General features: G+C 36.9%; 1 protein-coding gene across 7 annotated transcripts in view; it reads left to right on the top strand.

Moving 5' to 3' along the window:
* Window positions 1-27,118, top strand: part of LOC101913733 (solute carrier family 12 member 7-like) — a 77,532-nt gene that overhangs the window by 36,873 nt on the left and 13,541 nt on the right. For all 7 annotated transcript variants that reach the window (XM_055804047.1, XM_055804045.1, XM_055804043.1 and 4 more), the window contains 12 exons: window positions 2,866-3,107; window positions 5,542-5,753; window positions 7,274-7,441; window positions 8,848-8,946; window positions 9,653-9,710; window positions 12,181-12,355; window positions 15,577-15,695; window positions 16,865-16,963; window positions 19,186-19,305; window positions 21,308-21,412; window positions 23,652-23,820; window positions 26,680-26,875. In XM_055804047.1, the coding sequence (XP_055660022.1) occupies window positions 2,866-3,107; window positions 5,542-5,753; window positions 7,274-7,441; window positions 8,848-8,946; window positions 9,653-9,710; window positions 12,181-12,355; window positions 15,577-15,695; window positions 16,865-16,963; window positions 19,186-19,305; window positions 21,308-21,412; window positions 23,652-23,820; window positions 26,680-26,875 (1,762 nt within the window). The remainder of the gene's footprint in view (window positions 1-2,865; window positions 3,108-5,541; window positions 5,754-7,273; window positions 7,442-8,847; window positions 8,947-9,652; window positions 9,711-12,180; window positions 12,356-15,576; window positions 15,696-16,864; window positions 16,964-19,185; window positions 19,306-21,307; window positions 21,413-23,651; window positions 23,821-26,679; window positions 26,876-27,118) is intronic.

Below are 27,118 nucleotides of genomic sequence, written 5' to 3'. Positions count from 1 at the left end.
CATTTGAGTTTGGTAATGCCAAGTTATTTTAGGTTTGTTTTTTTTTTAAAAATAGTGTGTTTATAAGTGTGAAGGAATTAATTTCTTCTTTAAACATTTACTTGCATGTGTTCACGGTGCACCACAGCAAACTTACAAAAGGTTTGATCCATGTGTTATGCTGCTTTTGTGTTGTATGTCCTCCTCTCTTTCTAAACAAAAATACAGTTGCACATAACGCTTTCTTTAGGTCATCTTAGACTTGGAATTGAAAAGCTAAAGATTCTGTCTTGAGAGTCAGTTTATCTTTTTTCCTTTGGACTCTTCCTTTATTTTGACTCTGAATGAAGTCTTACTCATTTTTCTTCTTTCATCTAACACGAGAGGGTTTTGGTTCCTTTCCTTGTGACTCACAAATTTTAACAAAGGTGTGGATTTCATGGTATTACCCCTCCTTTGTCTTGTCAACAGCTTTTTTCTTTTTTTTTTCTTTTTTGTTTTTTTTTTTGTCTTGCTGTAACTTCTCAACATATATCTTATTTAACTTTTCCCAGGCTGTATACCTCTGAGCCCTGAATCCTGTAACGAGCTCTTCAGGGGAGCTTCCACTTATTTTGTATCTACTGGAATTAATTTTACATTTTACTATTCTGGTTTTCAGATCATGACTGTAAGACTTTAAATCTGGCACCTACTTACAGTAAACAGTCAACACACCTAGTTGGCTCTATGTTTCTATTAAAAGAGCTGTTTACTCTAGGTAATTATAGTGTAAGTCCTTTTTTAAGCCTTTTTTTCTTAAGGTCTAGGACTCCCCTCCTCCTTCCAAATCAAAGTCTGTGGGCCTGGCATCAAGCGGCATTGCCAGGATAACTCACAGGAGCTTTTCAGCTTCTGCAGTGCTCGGCAGTGCCATGTGCACTGGGGAAAGCTTCTGCCCAGCGAAAGGTTATTGAGAACATGAAAGGCACATTTATGAGGCAGGAATTAAGAATCTATTCCTCCTTTTCAGACTACTGGCTGTGAAATTCCATATTCCTGTAAAGGTGCTTGTGGAAGACTGCCTGTACGGCAGTGGCCCAGCTGCTGTGGCTTTGCTTCATCCAGGAGCAGCCAGACAGCTAGTGGTCATCATACCAGAGACTGTGGGTATGCACAGGAGGTACTTCAGGATTCCTCCTTCTTGTTACTTACTATGACCCATGTCATAAATTCAAAAAAGCCTGGATTTGAAATTAAAGAGATACTGCACACTCGCTACCACTAGCTTCTGAGATACGAGCTGCATTAACACCACTAGTACTGTGTCAGGTGGTGAATTGGATTTGGTGCGCTGCTCTCTCTACGTAAATGCTGACTTTACGTATTGCTAATAAACATGTAGGGTGTTCAGCTATGGAATTTGAAGTGAAAAGTCTCCTAGGATGTCATAGCTGGCAGAAGACCTCAGAACAGGCCCCTGTCATAGCCACAAAGCACCAAGTACTGATTTTGATTTTTTTCTCCACTGAAACACGGGTTATTTGGAGGGGCAGAAATCAGTCAACTGCCTGTGACTTTGCTCAGCAAAAGCTGTGAACAGCAGGGCAACAAAGCACATGAGAAAACCTTCTAGAGTACCTCCATACAGAGCCTGATAGTTCTGCAACATTACAATGTAGAATTTTCTATCAATATGGAAATACTCTATCTGTAATCAGGTTTTCATTTTGCTTTTTTTTTTATTTCATGGTGACGTGACAATTTTAATTCCTTCTAGCATTCTAGTAAGTATCAATTTGCTAGATTTAAATTTAATTTACAATTAATTTAATTAAATTTTAAGAAAATTCTGGTAAAGAATTGCCTAAGTCTGTCTTTGTATTTTGGTTCTGGACATATCAGGATAGCTTCCTGCTCAAAGTTTCTTCCTGCCTGTAGAAGTTAGTTTTAAAATGGGTAATTTAACAGTTGTTTTGAAGGAGTGGAGTTGCCTCAAGCCCCAGTACTCCCCTGACAGCTGAGCAGAATAATTTTTTTTTATGTAAAGGTGTTGGTAGAAGCAATAAAGATACCTTTATCATGCAGTGTTGTACACAAACATCTCAGAACTATAGGTCAGAATTTGTCTTTTCATTTGTGTTTATCGGTATAAGTCCTATAAGATGTGCTTCCAACTTTTTTGGGTAGAACCCAGAAAAAAATGACATGAAATTGAGATCTGTAAGTGAATCCTATCTGAAATTACAGTTGCTTAAATTGTCTGTTTTAGCATGGGACTGAGCTTTGTCACATTGATCTTAAATTGTGCTGTTGCAACTTCAGATTAAAAGTTAAAAACACTTATCAAGGTACGATGCTTAAGATATCTTTCTTTGAATTTTATGAAATGTAGTGCAGGGGTGATAGTACTGGAAATGTTTTCAGGTGTTTTTATGGTTTTGATTGACTTCATATTTGGTCTCCATCAATGGAATTATTAATTGGCAAATTCTTCAGATGAATCTGAGGATATATCTGGTTTGAGATAGTGTATATGGTTTATAGTTTTGGCTTTTTCATCCCAATTTTGTTGCTAGTTCCCTAGCCACCCCAACCCATCCCCCTGTCCTTAGTGGTTTTTCCTGCTTAGCAGAGACATGGATTTAAGGAGTGGGAACTTATAAAGAGGAGAGAAGAAGCTGGATCAAAAGCATACCTCATTCTCAAAATACATTTTTCTTCATCTCTGTCTCCCCCTTCCTTTTACTTCTATGTTTTCTAAATGCCCATGGCATCTGGTTGAACTGGTTTGTGAGAGAATAAAACAGATATTGTAACAGAAGTTTAGATTTTGAAGTTCAAGTAAATTGTTCCTTAAAAAGTTTTTGCTATTATATGTGTGATAGTGTGCCATATCTCTTGCAGACCTACATTTCTCCAAGCGCTGCAATATTCAAAGCAGAAGAGGTTGGTGACGAAACAGAGGCTATGCTGAACAACATGAGAGTTTATGGAACGTGTATTATCACTTTGATGGCCATAGTAGTTTTTGTGGGAGTAAAGTATGTCAACAAACTTGCACTGGTATTCCTTGCCTGTGTGATTCTTTCCATCATTGCCATATATGCTGGAGTTATTAAGACTGCTTTTGACCCACCTGACTTTCCGTAAGTGCAGTATCTTTAAGTAGAGTGGGGTATTTAAAAAAAAAAACCCAACAAAAAAAAAAAAAACGGGGGGAAGGGAATAGCTACTGTAATAATTTCATCTTTTAAGCTAAAATTCAACATACAAGCACGTTGGCTTCAGTAGTGGGTTTTATGTGTTTTAGGCAATTATGTGCTCATTTGTTACTTTGAAATACCTATCTGAATCTTTCTTGTGTTGTTCATAAGACATGATACTCTGGAAAATTTTCTTTGGTACTTAGTTACTGGCTGTTATTCCATCCACACCTAAAGAACAGGAAGGTATTTTTTGCTGACAGTAAATATGTCTGCTTTATCTAAAGAATTAAACTAAAAATGTGTAAGGTGAAAACTTCAAGAAAACTGTAGCTATGAACCATAGTTATGAAAGAAATATACTTTCAAACTTTTTGTCATGAGGAAATCTTTGAAACTTCCATTTCTTCCTACTTAAAATGGAGACATTGCAGTGTTAAATTCATTTGTGTTTATGAAGGCTTTCTGCCCTCTTGTTAAATCAAATTTAATTATTTCACACGTGGCATATTGCTTCTCACTGCTTCTAACTCGTACTTGTTTTAGCTCATTATTAGCCCACTAAGAATTATTTCTTTTGCCCAGTTATCAGTATATGGGTTGTTTTTTGTACACCATTTTCTGTTTGGAGAGAAGACAAAATGATACTGCTCAACACATTGGCAGAATAGCCTGGTAACTTTTGTTACGAAGTGCCATCTGTTAATGCAGGACTAAAGCTATCCCTTGCTGTGGGATTGTTACAGATTCCATGTTTGAAGTGTTGCTGATGACATTATGAATTGAGCATTAAAGCAGTATTTGATGACTATACTGTAAAATGATAATAGGTCTTCCATTGGAAAAAATAAAACTATATTCAAAACTGTCATTTTTTCTAAAGAAAACTTGAATTTCTAAGAAACTAACTTCTAGTAGGAAAATACTTGCTTTAGTCACCTGTATAGGTAAAAGAGGGCTTCTCTGGATATGTAGCATGGGTAAGACTACCAAGTTCCTGGCAACCTTATTTATAGCAGCTACTGTGCTGTATTATTGTTTGAGCTAAACAAAAGGTTATTTTCCAATAAAAGTTCACATGTTGACCAGTCTGCCTCAACATGAGAAACTCAGTTGTGGTTTTATATTATGGTAAAGCTGACCTGGTGGTGAGCTGGTCACCAAAAAGACCAGCTTCCACTTAAGTGGTTAGTTAGGTTGGCATCACTAAACCTCCATTAGCTTTGACCATTGTGCAAGTGATAAAATAAGTTTACCTCATGGTCTCCCAGTTGAATCAAACTGGACGAAGTTTCTATGCATTCAATCAATTCACCCTGCTGCTATAGGGTCACCAAATCAATAGCAATTACAAAAGAAAATGAACAAGGCAAGTAGCAAGATGATCTTTTTAGCAGCAGCTTTGTGTTAAATCTGCTCAGCTTCCCTGTGATGCTGTACCCTGAAGCTGTACTGGTGTCCTGGCATCTACTCCTAACTGCTGTCACAAACAGGACATTGTACTAGGTCTGTACTTTGCTTGGCTTGGTATACTTCTAATGCCAGGTGGTATGTTTACTGTTGTTATCAGCTTCTTAACTGAGCTCCTTCAGAATGTCGGATATGTGCTATGCGTTCTTTGACTTACCTGACACAAATGTTGTATTTGCTGTTCAGTCTTTTGTCTTCATAGGTATTCTGTATCATTTCATTATTAAGGAAGCCTGGAATGAATATCTCCTGAACTTTTTTTTTTTTGATGTAGCTTAGTAAAAGTATGTTCCTAGATCCTTAATATTCTTTGCTGTTAGGAATTTGCTTTCTGGAAACTTCTGAGTTTTAGATCTTTTATTTCTGAGTGTTCTAATTGCTTCCAGCTTCATGATTCTTGAATTTGTACTCCAATCAGTGGTTTTAAATTTCCCTGGTTTTAAATCTTGGCTTATTTCCTACCTTTTGGATTTTAGTATTTTTGAGGACCATCTGAAATATTTATGCTAGAGAAAGGCATGACATACTTGCTTAATCTTACTTTTGTATTTTCTTGGTCAGGTTCCTCATTATATTAAATATTACTTAATTTTACTACTTTCTTGTAGGACTGAATGGATCATGATCTCTGTTATTTAGTGGCCAAGCTGCTTGAGTTGATTGTGTTTTCCAAAGATTTAATCAGAAGGCAAAATAGATAGTAATACCTTAAAGTAGAAATGCTTGATTGGTGTTTCAAAGATTATTTATTATTTTATATGCAGAAACTATATAGTGTTTTAGTAAATGCAGTGCAGGGAGTAAGATAAGTACTATAACAGGTTTCTGAAGAAGTTGAATGGACAAAAAATAGTTCAATGCACAGCACTGTATTGAAGGACCGCTGTTTTTATTTTCCTGTTTATAGTATCTGTCTCCTTGGAAACCGTACATTGTCAAAACGCAGCTTTGATGTCTGTGCCAAATTTACTGAAAGCAATAATGAAACAAAGACTACAACTTTGTGGCGCCTATTTTGTGATAGTCCTTTTCTTAATGCTACATGTGACGACTACTTTAGTCTCAATAATGTGACAGAAATTCAAGGAATTCCAGGAATAATGAGTGGAGTTCTAACAGGTAAGTTGGAAAGCACTGTGATTTAAAAATTTTTGGATGTTATTGATTTGGTCTATACTGTTCAGTAATGTACTGGTCTAGCCTGTCACTACTGCTTTAGCTCTAATCTGTTTGTGTGAAAGATTGCTACCTGGAGCATGCTTCCTCCTATAAAGTTTGCATCTGATTTTAGAATTTTAGTATCAAATTTTAATTGGAGTTTTATAGGCACTCTTTCAGAAGCTATTGTTCTATTAAAAAAAAGTGATTTTCACAGCTAATGTGGTGCTGTGTTTTTTTAAAGTGTTTAGCTCTTTTGTATGCCAAAGGCTTATTTCAACCCAAGTGGTTCATAATACGTTCTTAAACTCTCCTGAGGGAGAACTTGTTTCCAATTTACAGGTGGTGTGTTGAGGAATGAGGTCCTGTGGCTTGTTCAGTGTGATACAGCAAGTTAGTGATGTGTTTGGAGAAAAGCAGTCTTTCTAGCTTCCAATCTAGTATTTGGGCAGGAGATACATCTAAAAAATGTATAGATTTACTTCTGTTTACATTTTTGTATGGTTGTGGCAGCTTGGGATTCCAGTTGCATTGGGTAACAAGATTAATTTTGAACATGTAATAGATTGGATTGTATACAAATAAAGAATATTTCTGGGGATGACATGGATGTTCTGATACCTCTTCCCTGCTTCCCCTTAAAATAAGGTTTGATGTATATAAATATGCAACTCTTCATAGGGACACTAGGTAATCACTGCTGCCATAGTAATTAAGTTTAAGACATGAAATATAAAGTCACAAATACTATGTGTTTAGTATTTGTAACTTAGTATTTTAGTATATTAGTATTTCAGTACTTACAAAGGTACTAAATGAAGCATAGGTTTCTGTGAATCTAAACTTGTATGTTTAAAAAACTAACTTAATTTCCGTAATGAAAAACTAATCTTTTTCAATTGAAATGTTTGTAACAAGAAATGTGATTTAGGATTTGTTGTATGCAGGTGCATTTCCCTGTTCTGCTGTCACTGTTGTCCAGGGTTAGTCTGTACAGTGGGTCTCAAAGAAGTCAAGTTATTACTAAGCCGCATTTCTTTTTTGACCTGCTCCTCAAAATATAAGAACAGGAAATAGAAATGTATGCTAAGATTGCCTGAACCTGGAGATAATAGTTTCATTATTTTTTCACAATGCATCCCGATAATACATCTACATGTCTGTGCAGTGTAAGTGGTCATTCTGCAAGTATATTAGAATTTAATTCTATAACTAATTTTTTCTTTAATAAAAGAGAAAACCTTGCATGATGCATACCATATGCTGCTGCACTTCCACTGGCATACAGTGGTAATGCCCACCAGTTACAATTGGTATTGATCATATTGCTGCTGCATTATTGGCTTTATAAGGAAACGTTGGGAATTGTCATGATTTTTGTGTAAGAGAAGCCATCTGATTCATAAGATTATTGCGTTCCCACTACTTAAGTATCCTGAAACGGAGAATGACACTGGCACTTGTTTTTTCTCCCCTTGTAGATAATCTGTGGAGTAGCTATTCAGAAAAAGGATCAATAGTTGAGAAAAAAGATCAGCCATCAGTTGCTGGATCAGAAGAGACAAAAATGAGTGGTCTCCCTTATGTTTTTACAGACATCATGACCTACTTCACAATGCTTGTGGGGATTTATTTCCCATCTGTGACAGGTAGATACAGCTATTTTTCGTGACTGAGTATGTGTAGTTACAGCTGAAAAAAAGATTGTGTGTGTGAATGTTCGTTGCTGACAATGATACTGCTAGTGTTGTCCCAGGGTTTATATACCTGAAAAATTCTGGTGCTACAGACATAGCCGGTGGTTGGTTATTTTAGGGGGTTATAAGACTTAAACAGGGAATAATTTTAAGTGCTATTTTGTTTTCTGGAAAGAAAACAAAAGCTCCACGTGTTATTAAATGCTTATTCAAATTAAGATGCATAACTTTATAATGTTTTAATCTTCAAATGCATGAGAGAACAGTTTAGTATTAAGGTAATGTTTTCAGGTATTCAAGCTGTGAACTGCCTGTGATTTGTTTAAATGTCCAATATTTTTTGCAACAGTAACTAGTCGAGACTTTTGGTTCAAGCTTAAAGGTTAGGTTAGATGTATATAGCTTTCCTCAGGTCACATTTGACTGAAATATCCAGAGAGATTTTCCTTCATAAGTTCCCGGCTCAGTAATTGCAATATCAAGTAACACAACAGAAATCGGGTCAGAAGTTGTTTACTAGTAGGATACCGGGCTGGGGTGTTCCTTTGCATTCTTGTCCCCTGCTGTTCCCATTTCTCTACTTCAGGCTCTTTTTATCAACGTCTCATCGTATCAGAGCCTGTGGTTAGGGTTTCTTGCATTGTGTGGAGTTTGCCCATGCTTTTGCACTGGAATGTCTTGACATTAACTTCCATGTTTTTGCCTCCAACAGTGGTCAGGGCAATTCTAGGAAAGATGGCAGAATAAGTTACTGTATGATTTTTTAATTTTTTTTTTTTTGTCCTTCCTGTCACAGTATGTGCTAGAAAATATTTTTGTTCTCCTGTTAAATTAAACCAGGGATGTGTACATGTGATTTCCTAATCATTCTTCTTGTATTTCCTGCCTACTCTTTTTTTATTATTATTCTCTATTATTTAGTTTATTGATTTGTTTGCATATCTTATTATCTACTGTCTATTTAATAGAAAGTTAGTGCATTTGGTCACGCTGGCTAAAATTGCTAAATCCCCATTAGTTTGTAACATCCATCCCCAACATTTTGCTATTTCTGTGTATTTCCCCATTTCAAAAACAATTCTGAAGTTATACTTGAGAAATATTTTTTTTTTTTATCTGTCTCTTCCCCGAGTTTCTGGAATTTGTTCAGTCAACAAAGGATGGTAACACAGATTTCTGAATGTAGTTATGAATGAAAGTATAGATTGAGGATTTTTGCGGGGTTATAATACATTTCTGTAGCCTGCATTGATAATGATGTTAAATCACACTTTAATAGAATAGGAACATTAAAATTTGTTATTTACAAGGAGTTAGTTTTAATTGGTTTTGACATATAAATTTAATCTCTTTTTAAGGTATTATGGCAGGTTCAAACAGATCTGGAGATCTTAAGGATGCTCAGAAATCTATTCCTACTGGAACAATTTTGGCTATTTCAACGACGTCTTTTATTTGTATCCTTTATGCTGTGACTCCTTTGGTTTTTTTCCCTAGTGTGCATTCTGTAGGTATAATAGCATAGTTTTTTCATTGAGATGTCATTAGTTACCGGAATATAAAATGAATGAAATCTAAACTGAAAATAAATATTTTGTATTTGTCTAAAATACAAATAATACTTATAAATAGTGTTTAAAATCTGATTTTATTTTTATATATAAATATTTATATATACATTTTATATTCCAGCAGTGCTTCAAATTCCAAGATATAGTTGATGTTTTTAGTGATGGGATGTAGCTGTTTTTAGCTTCATGCATCAGCTGGAAGATTGCTTTGTTGTTATGCTCAGCATAACCACTGAAAAAACTTAAAACTACCAGCAATAGAAATTGTTGGTCATTCAATACCTAGAAAACACAAATGCTTATTTGTACGAGAGAAGTATCTGTTCTGTTGCATGATGCATGAACCGGCTGCTTCCAATACTTAACAAATCAATTGTATATCAAATGCAGTTGTAGAGAACATAAACTAAAAAAATTGCAGCAGGGAAGTTTTAAAAAAAACAAACCACAGAACAAACAAAATGACAACCACACACACTAAAAAAAAAAAAAACGTTTGTCATGGACACTTTCATCCCTAGGTGAAAAATTGAATGTTTTCACTCTCTATGTATATGATTATAGTGTAATCTTCCTTCAGTCTCAGTAATAGATCTCTCCTGTATAGTGTTGTTTGGTGCCTGTATAGAAGGTGTGATACTAAGAGATAAGTAAGTTGTATTCAGCTTCTAATTTTACAGGAAAATGTTTATGTTAATAGGACTTTTATTAATGGCTCTTCAAGGAAATATCTGTGAAACATTTTTCTTTCCCTTAGGTTAAAACCTATTTTTTAGGAAAATCTATTTGTGAAACTGAGATGACTACAAAAATGGTCAGGTTATTAGGCTGTATCCCTTCAAGAAGTAGAAACAGAATCTAAGATAAATGTTTGAAGTGGAACTGGCTGTAATAAAACATGCTTAAGAAAGGAAATCATAGTTACTACTTGTGGAGCTGATGGATGGGGGTAAGGGGAGTGGCATTACTTGGTAGAAGTAATATACTACTGAGGAACAAAAACAGAAACAGATTGACACTTACATGACAAGGAAAGTTCATGAGAGAGACTGCAATGCATCATCAGGACTAAGATTTCCACTGGATTTATGACTTCGTTGTAAAGTTTCAGTTGTGGAGTCATGTCAGTTTTCACCCATGTAATATTTGTGGATATTTGAGGTGCAATATGAAGCATGATGGGAATAAATGTAATGGGAGATAAGCATGAACAGAATTTCCTGATCTTGATAAATTACCACCTTGGGAGAAGCTGAGTTGACAAGATGAAGCTGTTGGCAGGTTTCACGTTTGTTTCCCTGCTGGTATCAGGTTCTCTTTTCTACTGAGGCCCAGTTTGCTCTTGGTGATAAAGCAGTGGCATTGAAGTATTGTTTGAAAAGTGATGGAGGTGATGTTGAGACAACTTATTTGAAAACACAGTCTTTTACTCTAGAAGGAAAACCATAAGTTAAAAGCTGGATTCTGATTAAAGCTAATACAAGAAGCAGCGGGGAATAATTTTTACTTTAAAATGGTATTGCTGCATATGGGAAAATCTCAGATTTCCTTTTCTTCAAAGTAAATGCACAAACCAAATCAAACTGATGCTTATAAAATAATAAATGAATTATAAATTGTAAATTAATTCAGAACCAATACCTCATTAACTCACATTTTCCAATGTAACATATTTGAAATTTACTGGGGAGGGGTGGGAGTGGAATTTTGCATGCTCTGAGTGCAGGTGATCTGTCAGTAGAGCAGGATGCAGTGGAGCAAGAGCATTGAATCAGTGTTCTTCCCTTTCTACTTCTGCCAGTTCTGTTAGGTTGGATTTCAGGCAAACAAGTAAAATGTATCTATCTTGGTCTGATTTGAAGACCAGAGGGTTTAGGTTTTTTCTTCTCATTATGGATTGTCACCTCTGCCATGGGAAAAAGTAGGTTGTACATCTTTCTGTCTTTCATCTTTTCAAGTTGGTCCTACCCTCTGTTTAATTAAAACACAGACATTATAATTTTAATTAATTAAGAATCAATGTGCAGCTGTATAAGTGTCGTCATAGAAGCATAGTATGTTTTTTCCCCTACATTTCCAAAGAGTTTGGTTTGCTCTTTTTCTGTTTGTTGAAAACAGCATGTAGTCATGCATCCAAGCTTGGGCATATGCAAAAATTTGAACACTGGCTTATTATATTAACCTGATTTTTAAATTTCTTGACCCTGCTTAAGAGCAGATCTGAACAGTCATAACACATGCAACTTTTCTTAGTCTGTAACCTTCTATTTTCTCTGGGATTTATTTTGAAGAAACTGAAAACACTGCAGGGGGAGAGGCAGGGGGGATCTATGCTATCACAGTGTAGATAGTCTTAAAATAGATTTTTGGCTGCTTACTAATAAAACTAAGATGAACTGCAGGAAGATTACCCGCTTTTAAAATAAACATCAGTTTGAGGGGAAGGCAGAGCGGAGGGGAGAACCTTTTCATAGTTTACCCAAGATGTCCATACATGAGCATGAAGTTAATTACCAAAAAAAAAAAAAAAAAAAAAAGGCAGTGTCATTGGATGGGACATTCAAGACTGTAATTAAAGCACCTTTTCCTGACTTCCATCTGCTTTTTGCCATAGTCATAAAACAGTGCATCACGTAGCTTGACAGTCAGAAGGCAAGTGGATAACCTGAGGTGGTTGTGTCTAGCAGTTTCTCCTTTACAAAAGGAAAGGCTAATACTCTGATTTGCCAGTCTCCTGCTTATGCCCCAGGGTATACCTGTATTACTTGTAGAACAGACTTCTGCAGTCACAAGGATTTAAAGGATGCATGTGTAAATACTTTTGATATTGCTGTTAGTTCTGTAAAGTTTGCCAAGATACCTGTAAACTGTTATGTGTCTACTTAGAAGCAGTACTTATAATGAATCAATTATAGCATGTTTACTTTAAAACAGCACAATAAATAGAAATTGGTTGGGAAGCCCTCTAATGCATACTGTGACATGGTGTTTATTCTTGAAAAGTGCTGCTGTTCAAAAAAAAATGGAAATGTGGGTGTTGAAGCTATATTAAAAGTCATTTTAATGCTTACTGATTATTTTTTTTTTTTTTTTTTTTTTTATTCCTCCCTCTTCCCTAAGGTTTGGAGAAGCAGTTAATGGAAATCTAGTGGTCGGTACATTGGCTTGGCCGTCTCCATGGGTTATTGTAATTGGTTCATTCTTTTCAACGTGTGGTGCTGGTCTCCAGAGTCTCACTGGTGCACCCCGTCTGTTGCAGGCCATTGCAAGAGATGGCATTGTACCATTTATTCAAGTAAGAATTATTTTTTTTCTTTACTGTGCTTCAAATATGGCTTATGTTTTGACAAACACAATGAGGCATTGTTTCTGCTATTCCTGTTGAACTGTGGGGAAAAGATTTGGAGCTCAGTTCTAATTGTGTATAATAATAGATCAAGCTATTGTAGGACAGAGTTGGAATGTGGTTATTTCTGTGCAATGCAATTTAATTATTTTTGTTCTTGCACGTAGAAGGTAGTGGCTCAAAGCTGAGAATATAAGTCTTCTATAAATGGAAATGAATGAAGTAAGAAGCAACTAACTACTGAACTTCTTGACTCCAGGCTGTGTTTACAACTTGTATTTGTGAGCAAAGTTGATTTAATCTCACTATGGAACTCATATCGTAGAGATACAATTCTAATTCTTACTCATTTTTGTAAGCTAAATGAAGTCAACAAAGGTGTAACAATAACGTTCTGTCCCGTGACTCTGAACATTAAGATTGTTCTGACATCCCTGTGCATGTTTTAAAAATAGTTCCTTTGAGAAAAAATTAAGGGAGCTAGCAAACAAAGATGACAAGAGGAGTCTTGTTGGAAGTTATTTAACACAATTTCTGGGCTGCATCTGCAAAAACTAGACAACTAGACTTGAGTAAAAAAAAAAAAAAAAAATTCCAAAAGTTGATAATGTCTAAACAACACTGTGGTTTCAGTGCTGAAGTTTGGCATTTGAAAGCTTATCTCAAACTGCCAAGAATAGCCAACAGTTGCACAGCACAGCGATAACCTGCCAAGAACAGATTCAAATGCAAAGAAAAGGATTATGTCTGAGTAACTATGAGTATTTTGGGAACAGAGTTAGGGGACTGTTGTCAAATTTGGCACACAGAAAGAAATTGACACTGAAGGTAGCTAGGACTGAATTTAGGAGAATAGTGTGTTCTGTGTGGAGAGAGTCCTGAGGAGGATTTGGAGTACTGCTTTGTTTTTGTGTATCTCTTTGGGAGGTTTATATCATTATTTTGATACCTAAGTTATGTGACCAAACCTATAAGTATTCCCTACTTCACCACACTTACCTCTAGAGGCTTGATCAGAAGTGTGCTCTAGGTCACAGTCTGACATCTGAGGTCGGTGTAGTATGTTATGTTAAAATGGGCTATTACTTGGTGCGTAGCTTAAGACTCCATTCAGAGATACCTATAATCTGTCTCCAGTGAGGGCTAGCTATGGAATAGCAGCAGCTTGGTTTGATTCCTGAGTTGCCTACAATGAATCAGCACATTGATGTGTGACTTGAGGAGAAGATTCCTCAGCGAGGACGTGCCTTGGACTATTAGGAATGCTGGATTAGCTGGAGAATTTGAGTGGGGTTGGGGGGAAGCATCAGGGAAGGGGTATGTGCAGAATATGTGGGAATGGGAAAATGATGAGAGGGGACTTGTGAAGAGGGGGAAGGAGTACATAGGGAATGGGTTAGAGGAGATGGTTGGAAAAGTCGAGAAGCAAAGCAAAATGGAAGAGGTAATGCTTTGCAGAGGGGTTGTCTTTTGTGTGTGGTGGATTTTTTGTTGTTTTTTCTAAAGGCAGATCATACTGCTGTTGCCAGCTTTTCTCCTCGGTCTTTAATCACTTGGTTCCATGCCACTGCTTCCCTGGTCTTTCTGCTAGTGCCTAGTCTCGGTAGGGCTGTATCCTTGGTATTTTCTCTTAGGTCTTTTTCCAGTCTTGGGCTGGAGGGCAGAATGGTCACTGGAAACGTGCTAGTATGGCTGCAGGAGCCCAGGAGGGTTAGTGAATCTAGAAGTAGACAAAAAGACAGCAGCTGCTGCTTCTGTAGCCTCTCTGCTGCCTGAATGTTCTGCGAGCAGCACTGTAGCAGTGCTACTGCTAGTGGGAAATGCAACTGCTGCATCCTCAGCTTGACTGGCTGGGGCTGCTCTGCACGTACGGTATTGGCAGCTTGTTCATTGAGAAAGTTCTATCACTGTTCCCTTGGTTTAAGAGCACCTTTTCTACCAGGGGTGGAAAAGATGTTGAGGATGTGCCAGAATATTAAACATGATGATGCTTTGTTTCACAGTTGAGAGCAGTGGCATGTTCTCTGACTTGCAAGATGTATCTGTAACTGGAATACACTAAGTATCCTGGGGTGGGGGGACAGAATCATGATGGAGTTTGACTTGTGAGTGGGAAGGGACTGTAATGCAATAAATTGTAAATGCTGGGTTGTGTTGAGAGAGAAACAAAAAATTTCACTTTTGAAGTAAAAATTTGGTATTTGGTTAAAGGGTGACAGTATGATTCTGTCTTATCGGGGTTAGATCTAAAAGGAGTGAAGAATTGGAAGAAAAAAATTTACATAGTTTGGGAAGTGAGTGACAGGGAATCCAGGATAAGCAGGATGTTTGAAGAAAGATTTGAGACTTGAAAAGTGCTTGCAGTTTTGGAGTGATATAGCTGCTGCATGGTCAGTTAAGAAAATGAATGCAAGGAGATTAATATAGGTGCAAAAGTATGACATGTTTAAGAAAAAAAAACAAAAGATGAAACAGGAGCAGAAAATACGGCATTTTAATGCATTGAAAGGAAGATTGGTGGATAGCAGAAAGCTAAGGGAAGAACACAGTATGGAAAATGAGTGAGGTGAAGAATGCAAGCGTTTGGAAACGAAGCCATTATGGAAAATGGGAGTGAGGGTTTAGTCTTTATAATTGTATGGAGGAGAGTAAATGCAGCTGGAACTTCAGGTGAGGCATTGTGCCATCTATCACCAGTATAGCTGGGTAGAATTCTCCCCAAAGGAAGTTATCACATGCAAAATGATTTTTTGGGTGGGCTCTGTGCAGGATCATGGGCTTACTGAAGTCCTTTTCAAAGATCAATATTTGTGTTTGTAAGTACTGAGTTGAAGCCTGTTTTATGTTGCAAAAAGTACTACCTTCAACTACATTAGCTTTTTATAGACTAAGCATAAGTCTCTGATGCATGTGGATTTCAAGTTACTTAGGATTATTTCAACAGCAGCTTCAATAGAGCTTTAACTTTATGCTTGGTTTATCAAGTATTTTTCATATTGGAAATGTGTGGTTTTGCAGTTTTGTGCTTTTTGTACTATAGTTTACTTCATTATCCTTTGTAACGAATGATTGTTCTTTCCAGTTAAGAGTTTGTTTGCGATCTGCATCACATTTCATAACTGTGTATTGAACAGTTTTCCTTATTCTTACTGTTTACATGAATTAACTAGGTATTTGGTCATGGAAAAGCAAATGGAGAACCAACTTGGGCTCTGCTTCTCACTGCTGGTATTTGTGAAATAGGAATTTTGATAGCCTCATTGGACAGTGTAGCACCAATTCTTTCTATGTAAGTGTGAATGTGGTGGGTTTTGTTCTTTAGTATTTTATTTTTAAAGTAACTAATTATTTCTCTTTTTTAAATAATAAATGCTAGATTTTGTTTTCTAACAAGTTATATTCATTCGATCCTGGAGCTAACATGAAACAACAAAATGTTTTGGCTGGAACCAATTTCTAGGCACAAAAAACTCTTTCCATGACAGAGTTCTCAAATGCTAGTAAAAATATGTTCAACTTGTAAAAACCTGGATTTTAAAATAAAAATTCCTGCTATCTTAGCAGGTGCCATCTAATAGAGACACACAAAACAATGTATTGTTTTAGGGTATGAACTGAACTTTATTTTATTGACTTTGTCTTGCAAGTTTGTCCCGTGTGGTACGGGTTGACCCTGATAGGCAGCTCAGCCCCACACATCTCTCACTCCCCCCTGCCACAGGGCAATGGGGTGAGAATCCAAAGTGCCAAAGTGGGAGAACTCAGGAGTTGAGGTAAAGACATTTTAATAGGTAAGGCAGAAGCTCTGCACACAAGCAAAGAAAAAATAAAGGATTTGTTCACTATCAATACGCAGGTGCTTAGCCATTTCCAGGAAAGTAGGGCTTCACCATGTGTAACTCTTACTTGGGAAAACAAACACTATTACAAATGTCCCCCCTTCTTCCTCATTTCCCCGAGCTCTTACTGCTGAGCATGATGTCAGGCAGTGTTGAATATCCCTTTGATCAGCTGTGTCCTCTCCCCAAGACTATGTGCTGGCAGGGCAGCTGGAAAAACAGAGGTGGCCTTGGTGCTGCGTGAGAACTGCTCAACGAGAGCTACAACATCCCTGTGTTAACAGCACGGGGTTGGTTGCAAATCCAGAACGTAGCACCATATAAGCTAATATGAAGACAACTAACTCTATCCCAGTCAAAACCAGTACACTGTGATTGTCAGTTGTTTGCTATGTTTTCTGTGAAATCTTTGAGGCTTTGTATTATGCTAATGCCATATTTGAGGCCTAATATTCTACAAGTATTAATTTTGTCTATGTCTTGTGTTCTGTTGGCCACTGTGAACGCAGTGTGCAAGTTCCTCCCCTTTTTTGAATTGTGTTCAGCCTTTTATTGCAAATCTGCTAGTTAATTTCCTATTGGAAAGTGTTCTTAGTGTTCTTTTTTCCTCTATTAACAGGTTTTTCCTTATGTGCTATATGTTTGTAAATCTGGCTTGTGCAGTTCAGACGCTTTTACGGACTCCCAACTGGAGACCTCGTTTCAAGTATTACCACTGGTAGGGAATACTCCTTCATTCAGAAGAGTTAAAACTAATTATGCAGCCCTAAATTGTTGATGTTTTATTATTGCAAGAAAAATCTCTCTTTTCTGATTTAAATAAGGTGATTCATTCACTGAATACTCATAACAGCAATGGTTTTTTTCATGTGCTTGGAATAGGGCTAGGAATACCTGTGATCACAAAAACGTGGTGGGTTTGGGAAGGGGCTAGAGGATGACATTTAGTATGGCTTATAAGCCAAGTTCTTCTGAATAGATGAGAATGAAGATGAAAAAACGTATAATCTGTCTTTTATATATTGATAAGGAGAACTGGTGAAAATGTTCAGGAAGGTTCATGTGATTTTCATTTTGGTTTTGTAGATCTTACTGCATAACTAAAACTTGTACAGAAGAAAAATCTTATTTATATACATCATTTGGCTCTTTAATGATACGATCACTGTTTTCAAAATATATCATGCTTTGGACATTGCATTTGATAACTGAAGTAGACAAGTGGATACTTGACAGTCGTTAAAGATCAAATATACAAAAAATGTGTGGGGGGTGTTTTTAATTAGTTTTTTTTTTAAGCGTTCAAACATTTCAAACTAAGATTGGGAAACTTAAATTTTTACCAAATGTTAAAAATTACTTATGTTTGTTTAATTAACGCTAATTCTGTTGAGAGATATTAGTGCTGAAATGCCTTGAAGACTAGAGCCTTTAGGAGGTAAGATGGCCTAATGCTAGGATGTAAGTCGCTTATTATTTTTTTCTTTTAAAGAATTGAGTGAAAATGAAATGTCACTAGTTTAGCCCTAAAAGATCTTTTTGAATCTGCTCGGTAGGCACTTAGTATTTTGGCACATAAACCTTCAAATACCTCAGGGCCTGTCTCCCAATCTATCACTGCAAACACCTAGTAGTGTTTGCAACAGCAGGAAGGAAAATGGGGGACTGCTGTCTTTTGGTGGGTTTTTTTGTTTGGTTGGGTTTTTTTGTTTGTTTGGTAGGGTTTTTTTGTTCCACCTCTCCTGAGCAGTCTGATTGTACCTCCTACTGTACTTCCACAAAGTAGCTTAAAACTTAAGGCAGGTGGATAAAATGGAGGTAGCAAGATATACGGGATGGACCGTGATGAGGAAGAAAAAGCAAAGGGTTGTGGTATGGCAGCAGCAGAGTTTGTAACCGTTAGGCAACAATTCTTTTTTAGCTTATTTTTTTTTCCCCAGATTGATCAGTGAGCCAACGGATGACTCAGTGTGTGACTGTGTAGTCGCTTCTTGCCAAAGCAGGTGTCAGAATGCTTGGCCAGAATTGGGATGGGACTTTGTTTTTTGAGTGGGAGTCTTAGGTTGGCTAGTTCAAGCACGAAAGAGCAGCTGCTGTTCTTTTAGACATTTAGAATGATGTCCTCAGAAATGGTAGAAGGCATTTCTTCGGTTTAAAACTGGACGTGTTTGGACTCAATACTTGGCATGGTACACAAACTCAAGGTACCAGTCAAAAGCTGGGTCTGCCAACACTCTGTCAATACAATGGCAGCTAGCTCTGATTTGGAAATCGGGTGAAAAGACATTTGGGGTGTTACATGTGACAAAAACTATTCACAAAACTGTCTGGTTCTGAGCTGACTTACATCTATCTTGAACAATAGCATAGGCAAACCAGGCACATAAACTTTAATCTGATAATGCTTCTGTAATTTTTTCAGCTCACAATTATTCTTTCTTTATAGTCTTTGAAAGATTGTTTTCTGTGTTATCTTCTACTGTCCTGTGTTCTTTCTGAAGAGATGGGCCACAGTGGAAGTGGAGAATGAGTCAAGTTTAATTACGTAATCAACTGTTTTTGCTGGAAGTAACATAATGTTGTTTACTATTGTTTAAGAATTTAATTTTTTTTTAGCTTAAATTCAAATCGACTCTTAAGTGATAGCAGTGTGTTTTGAAACTGATCTTACTTGGAGGTGCTGATAGAGTTTCAGAACTGACAAGTGCAGTACATCTATTGTTATATCTAGTTCAACTGTATTATTTATGTTACACAAAGTTTGAGAATGTAATTTTCTTGTAAATTAAAATTGGGACGATGTATTTTTATTTATATAGTAGCTATGAAGTGGCCTTTGAGGAAGAAAGGCCTTTCTGGGAGTTAACTTAAATAAGAAATTGACTTTGTAGAACATTCGCATGCCTATTTAAAAAAATGGAAAAAAATGGTTTCTTTTAGGACTCTCTCATTCCTGGGGATGAGTTTATGTCTTGCCTTGATGTTCATTTGCTCTTGGTACTATGCTTTGATTGCCATGCTAATCGCAGGATGTATATACAAATACATAGAATATAGAGGGTAAGACCATATATCTTATTTATTCTATATATAATATCTTTAACATTCAGCAAAAAGCACTTTTGTATAACATAGATAAAACTGAAGTAATAGAATTGAGAGTATTCCTTGAAGCAAGGTAAGATCCCGTCTCTTAAGGGCTGTAAGTTTTCAGGTTCTAATTTGTCTGGAAGCTCTGTTCCAATCTTCTTGACAGCCAGAACTGATCAAAATAAGAACCAATACAGCTGGGAAACTTCCGTCTCAGCAGAGGTTATGGTACTTCAGGAACATCAGCTTGTAATATCAAGCAACAACTATTAAAAACCTGTTACCTTAGAATTAACTTGTGCTAAAGCCCAAAAACTCTACTCTTGTGTGGACTTAAGCACTTTTTAGAATGAATCATACTGAACAATCCTGAGCACCCACTGAAAATTATTTATTTTCTGAAGGCTTAGGTAATCTTTAAACTGCAACGTACTTTTGTATTGTATGCATTTGACAAGGGCTACATACAAAGTCAGACCTGTAAGAAATGCTGTGCAAGTAGGAGACTTAAAGAGCATGCTGGAGTTCATTTAAAAAACAAAACACCACCACCCCACAACTAAACAAGGTATCCAAACACTAAAGGTGGTTATGATCAGTAATGTGTGTGCTTTCCCTTTCTAAGGAAAGATACCAGATGCTGAAAGATTCCAGTCAAGAAAAATAGTAAGGCTTTGGAGAAGGAAATTGAAGCGAGGCCAGCTGTTTTGATGAGTGATTAAGCACAGGTCTTAAGTGGATCAGTTGGTATAAACTGCTCCACCTTGTGGGTTCTCCATCTTTTAATATCTCCATTTCCAGATTAGATGCTTTCCTGGTTTATAACAGTTCCATTTATTGTGTTAATTACAAGGAAATTAACTTGCCTGTTTTAGCCAGGAATTAAGATCAGGTGATAAGTTCTGCTTGTGTGTATGTGTGTAGGATTGCACATACATGAAGTTATATGTACATCTAAATTCATATACAGGCTCTACAAATGTTGGCACATAGCCAGCATGTCTACCCGGGAGAACAAGTTCTTTTTTGCAGTTTTCTGCCTGCCTTTACAAATGCAGGAGCTGATTTGGCAGTGGGCAGAAACTTACCCTGAAATGTTATAAAATCTGTTCTCTGGAGACAACCCCTATTTCTGTTTTAATTTTTGGATAACTAAGTAAAAGAAACTTACATGATTGTGCTGTCTGTCAGGGTACATTTTAATTGCCACATTGTTCTTTAATAGCTTTTAAATTCAGTTTGGCTTATTTCATATAAATTCCAAAAGAAGGCTAGAGGTAACAAAAGTTCAGTAAGCATGCATGAATGGAAAAAAAGAGGGAGGCGGGGCAGGCAAGTGGGATGACCCCTTGCCATAGTAGAATCCCCACAAAGGAAAATAATGTGTTAGCCTAACAGTTTGTTCTTGTTTGGTTGGCCACCTGGTGTATAGCACAGCTTTGTGTTGGGAGAAAGAGGAGTGGAAGAAGTATGGAAATTGAAGGTGGTTGGGAGGGCAGATAAAGCTTTAGGCTCACCCGGGAGAGAAGCTGGGAAGGAAAGGAACTGGAGAAAGCTGTGGTAATGGTGTTTGGGGGGCGGAGATAGGACACAGTAATCCATGTAAAGACAGCACTCATTCTGCTGCTTTAAAAATTATTACTTTTAAGTAGCCCTCACTTGTTCATTCCACTGCTTAAAAGCAACTTAAGTAGCTCTTATGATTACAAAAAAGCTTTTGAGGTACCACCAAAATAGACCATAATGACTATTAAGTACTTAATAAATAGTTCTCTTGATGGGACCTGAGACTGTTTCATCTTGGTTCATCTTCATTCTTGATTTAAATCTGCAAGATGAGGGTTTTTTTTCATGCATTCATGCATATAAGAGCGTTTATTTTTATGTTCGTTGTCCCTTATGTGAGCAAAATTTATTTTATTTGTATAAATAAATGGGACCGTGTTAACTGAATTTCTTCTGCACCCTGAAGAGCGGAAAAAGAATGGGGCGATGGAATCAGAGGGCTGTCTCTGAATGCAGCTCGCTATGCTTTGCTTCGTGTTGAAGATGGTCCTCCTCACACCAAGAACTGGAGGTAGGTTCTACTCCTTCCAGGGTCACACAGGTCTTGAAATATGTAAATCTGTTGGGAGTACTTCTGGTAAAGCTAATGGCCAAAGTGAAATTCACCATTAAAATAGTATTTTAACTTGAGGATGGTGATGATGTCATTGCATTAGTAGCATTTTACTGCAGTAGAATGTGACATATGGTCAGCATGTAATCAACTTGGGTGGGAATATGGGCAAACTAACTTGAACTTAAATCCATGTGGTGTTGACTTAGTTCTCCAAAGTGCAGAAGAATATTAATGTTTAATTATTTATAGATTTTCAGAGGAACAGTTATCAGTCCCGCTATCTCTATAGGAGAAATGCTGCAATTCCATAAGTGGGTGGTTTGGGTTTTTTTGCTTTTATATATGTTCCATCTGAAATAGATTGTTTACAGAGGATCCATTATTTGTTTAAATTAATTTTTTGTGGCAATCTTTTATATATATATATATCTTCATTTAATAGTAGCACTTTCTAAATTGCTTAGATATCATTAAAACAAAAATCTTATGTTGGCTGTCCATTCATATGTAATGGGGTTAGATGTCCACAACTATTTTTGCAATATAATCTTTTTACTTGTTAATGTATCAACTTTCTCAAAGCCAACACAAAAAAATTACCTAGTATTTAAAATGAAAGGATGTTTGCACACTGTCACTTATGATAAGTGTAATGCAAATCAGAACTCTGATCAGTTGAATGCACAAAAATGAGATTGTTGCCAAATGTGATACTTTAATTGTAATTGCTGCTCTGTGATAGTACCCCTGGGTGCATACACATACCATGTGCTGTTGCCCGTCAGTATAATGGCATTATTTTACCATTTGTCAGTGGGACTGATGCACATAGGTAGTTATGGAAAACATGAGCCAGTGCTTTTACCTGTGTCTGAACTGGCATCTCGGAGGCATCGATGTAGTATCTGACAAAGAGCTTTCCTGTGAAATGTCTAATGTTGCTTCGGTTCCAGATGAGTTACCCTTCTGTTGTGTCAACGTATTTCCTAGAACTGGACCTTCTTGTTGTATCTTAAACCACGCTGGTTTTGAAGGAGGAAGTAACGCTCCCAGCTCTTTGTCATTCTTTTGAATTTGTAGTAATGACAGGGAAATTATAAAATGTTGGTTTGGAGAAAGTAAGCAGATTGGATATTGATTAAAGGCAACAGAATGCATCCTCAAGTGTGCAGTTGAAACTGAACTTGGAGCGCTGTCAGTACGGTTAAAGCTGTGACTGTCCTTTTGGAAGGACCTATGCAGGTAGAGGAATGGGTTGACAAGATCATGAAAATCCAGAAGGATATGTGGGAAGTCCAGTACCTGGGACAGGCTTGTCCAGTGCAATGGTACAAGGCTGGGAACCTGCTCTGGTGAATAGGCTCTGTGGTTCCCAGTAGATGGTAAGCCAGCAGTGTGCCTTGGCAGTGACGTGTGTTGGGCTACGTCAACAGGAATATAGCTAGTCCACTGAGAAATAAATATACTGGGAAATAATATTCCTCTTTGCTCAGCGCTCATTAGACTCAATCTAGAATATTTCATGAGTTTTAGGCACCCTAGTGTAGGAAAGACATTGATAAACTGGAGTGAGCTCTGCAGAGGACCATCAAGACGATGGTTGGGCCACAGGAGCATATCTCCTGTGGGGAGAAGCTGAGGGAGCTGTGCTTATTCAGCTTTGAGGAGCCTTAAGAGGAGCCTAAGAGCTGGTATAACTAACTAGTAATTATCCAATACCTAAAAGGTCAATGAGAAGATAGAGTTGGACTGTTTACAGCAGTGTATGGTAGAAGACTGAGAGAACATGGTAAAATGGAGAAAGAAAAAAATCCCACCACTTTTGAGATGATGGTAATTAAGCATTGAAGAGATTATCTAGAGGTGATAATTCTGTCCCTGGAGATCTTAAAAATCCAACTGGATGGAGCTATAAACAATCTGGCATACATTCAATGTTAAACTATTTCGAACAGCAGGTTGCAGTAAGAGGACCTTGGAAGGGCAATAATTTTTTAATTCAGTAACTTTCTTGGTAAAACAATTCTTTAAGGTAGCTTTTCAGAATGATGGTATGGTGGGTACATATTCTATATTTGATGTGTTGTTGCTTTGTTAAATGATGACTTCATTGCTTCATAGTTGAATGTTTTCCATTGAATTAACCACTTAATCTGCATTTTATTAATTGTAAATTATTTTTTGTTTTTTGCAGACCTCAACTTTTGGTCTTGTTAAACTTGGATAGCGAGCAGTTGGTGAAACATCCTAGATTGCTTTCTTTCACCTCTCAGTTGAAGGCTGGTAAAGGGCTGACTATTGTGGGCTCTGTGCTTCAGGGAATCTTCTTGGATAAATGTACAGAAACTCAGAAAGCTGAAGAGGTGTGTAAAAGCTTATAAACACTTGTAACTTCAACTAGTACTTAAATGTTGGATCTGGATAACTCATCTTGAATTAGAACAGACTGCTGTAAAGTATTGAATAAAATGTCAATTTTTTTCTATCAGCACAGTCAATGATTAAATATAGAGAACAGGTTGGTGTGTGTAGCAAAACACTTTATAAAATTTCCCAATAGGATGAGACAAGGCTGATACTTCTTAGCTTTTTATTTTCTTTAATGTTGAGAGCCCTTGGCTCAGAATCAGATCACGTTCATGGCGGGGGGGGGGGGGGGGGGGAAGTAATAGATTTTTAGCAAGTCATCCTATAAAGAAACCAGTTTTATTTAGCAAAAAAATTAACATTTATCTAACAAATGCAGATGTGTTTGATATAATTTCATTCTCTGGATGTATACAGGGTATTATTTTCTACATTGATATAGAAATATGTAGCAGAGCTAGGATTAGGAGCAGTCTTCACCAGAACTCAACATCCTTCTTGAGATCCTTTACTTTCTTTCTATTTTCTTTTCTTTCCTATTTTTCCCATATCTCTAGAGAAGGTAGGATGAGGTAGGAAAAAATAGTAAGTTGCCATGTAATTTAAGGTGACATCTAACTGTGCTACAAACAAAAGTGAACTTAATTTGAATGTTTCTTCCCTTGCCTTGCCCCTCTCCTTCCCTGACAACTTGTCAGTATTTGGCTGTGCTACCTGATTGGAAATATATAGACATTTTTGTGGGAAGCCCTTGAAAATACCTGAACTTAATTTTAAATTGTCCCGTGAAGGAAAAAGAGAAGTTAATAGACTGAGCTGCTGAAGATCCGTTGTTTGTACAGCTTGCACTTTTAATGCAAAGCAAGTTTTACCTTTTTATTTGGTCTTAAATCGTGTGCTTCTTTGTTTAATCCATTATTGGGGTAACTTGGTACAGGTAACTGTATTTGCTTACCTCCACAAACTCTCCAAATTTTACAGAGTGGGGAAACATTTTTAGAATATATCATGTTTCATGTAGTTTATTGAATACCATTAAAAAATCTAATGCCTTTAGAAAATACTACAAAGCCTACTCCAAAAGTAGTCTCTGATTGCCACTAGATCGTCCAAAAATGGTTAATGTCTTCAGTGTTATTGAAAAGAGTATTAGTTGAAATGTCTACTGTTCTGATCCAAATAATCTTAAAAGCTATATAAACACACCTGTGATTTATTCAAATTTGATATCTCTAAAATAGGTGAGCATTTGAAATATGGAAATGGACTTAACAAAGCTAACTGCCCTTTTTCTGCCAGCTTTTCTTTTTTTCTCCCTTTTGGTATTCAGACCTGTCCGTAGTGTTTTTTGAAATAACAAAGTATGAATTCAGATGGCCTAGCTGATAGCACATGAAAAGGCTCCAAGAGACCAATTAGTTTGAAAACGTGGTGGAAAAGTGTAGCAACGGTGTGTTTGGAAGTAATTGTTAATAAGCTGTTGTTATCAGCAAGTGTGAGTAGAAAACAAGATAGAGAATACAACCAAGCCTCTTGAAATAAAATGAAGAAAACCTTTGGACAGAAACTGTTTACCCATGAGAATATGAAATGTTACCTACAGTTGGCTTAACTTGAAGTCAACTATATTTTCCAGAGATGGAACAGAAGTGAATTTAAGGGAGACCTAATTCCTAGGTTCTCTAGACAGTCAGACCTGGTGTTAAGAGTGAGGCAACTATTGCTTTTAAAGTAGAAATGAAGATGAATTTTAGAGGTTTGAGCATCTGGAGGCCTCGCTGGTTTTGGAAAATCTGGACTAGAAAATGTTTCTAGAATATTTGTAGGAAATGAAGTTTTCTCCTGTATTTTACAAGAAAAAAGCATCTTATTAAACTGATACACCCTCACAGATATTGTTTGCACATAGTTGTTAGCTCTGCTACCAAATTCTCTGAAGATTTTCTTTCTCTACTGAACAGAATTTCTGATGTGAAGCCACACTGAGCCAGTGCCAAGTGTTCTGTGGTCAAATCTGTTGGTTTTGATAGGAATTTTGGAGCTTCCAAAATTGCAAATTTTGATGTGCTAGCTCTTCCTTCTGAAACCATGCTGATCTCCTGCACAAGTCATTGATACTGATGGGATTTTTAAAGTCATGCCATCAAAACGTAGTAAATGCCAAAGCTGATGTTCCCTAGCTGACCTTGTACCATTTTGAATACTACTTCTAAATTACTTATGCAATAAATAAATTATGCATCTGTGTGTTTGTTGTTAAATGAAAGGGAGCCATGTTGAAATTAAAGAGGTGTGGGAGATTAAATGTAGTCTGTTTATCTTGTCATTATTCAGCCAGTTATTCCAATTGTCTCCTGCACGTATATATTTCCATGTTGGGAGCCGATAAATACAATGTCAGCCTCTTAATGTCAAATTTGTTTAAGGAGCTTTGGTGGCCTCATCTGCTGAAGTCCTTGGCATCCCATTTTTCCAAACCCTTCCAACTCCAAAAGAAAGGACTTGTCATTCCAAACATACGGTGTTTTGTCAATCAGCAGTTTTGACTTTTCCTGAAGCAGTGTTACTTTATCTATCTTTGTCAATGTGGTTAAACTCATATCTTGTTCATTCTTCCTTAGAAATAAAAGACTGAATAATTAAAGTAATGAAAAACCTGTGTGGTGTCTTTTGGGGAGGTGGTTGTTTTGGGTGTTAGTTGTCATAGAATCATGTTTGCTCTTTTGGAATTAGCGATTTGTTGGTTGTACATTGTAGCTCCTGTTTTGCTGTTACTTAGTGCTGTTACTCCTCATAGTGATTATTACCGTGCTGATGACTGCATTTCCCTGTGTGTGATCCTCTTCCATTTGCAGAACGTTAAATCCTTAATGGGAGTAGAAAAGACTAAAGGATTTTGCCAGATTGTGGTGTCTCCTAATTTCAGAGATGGAATATCCTATTTGATTCAGTCAGCGGGTCTAGGAGGGATGAAGCACAACACAGTCCTGATGGCATGGCCACAGTCATGGAAGCAGACAGAAAATCGTTTCTCATGGAAAAATTTTGTTGGTATGTGTTTATAGTCTTTCTCCTATGCATTTGTAATACCACTATGTAACTACTGTATTTGCTATGTGGAGGAAATGTGATGCTGAACATCCAGTGGACAATTGAGTATTTCATGTGGGGTGGGTTTTCTTAGCCCTGGGTCTCTTCAGCCATAGCTTCTCTTGTTCTTCTCCTAAGCAGGGCAGTCACTAAAGCAAAGATGTTCCTCTTTTTCCTCAGCAGAATCTGGGAAGATTTAAGCTT

Source organism: Falco peregrinus, chromosome 5 (genome assembly GCF_023634155.1).
Source record: "Falco peregrinus isolate bFalPer1 chromosome 5, bFalPer1.pri, whole genome shotgun sequence".
NCBI classification, from domain to species: Eukaryota; Metazoa; Chordata; class Aves; order Falconiformes; family Falconidae; genus Falco; species Falco peregrinus.
Note: the sequence above shows the minus strand (reverse complement) of the source record. Positions and strands in the feature narration are given on the sequence as shown.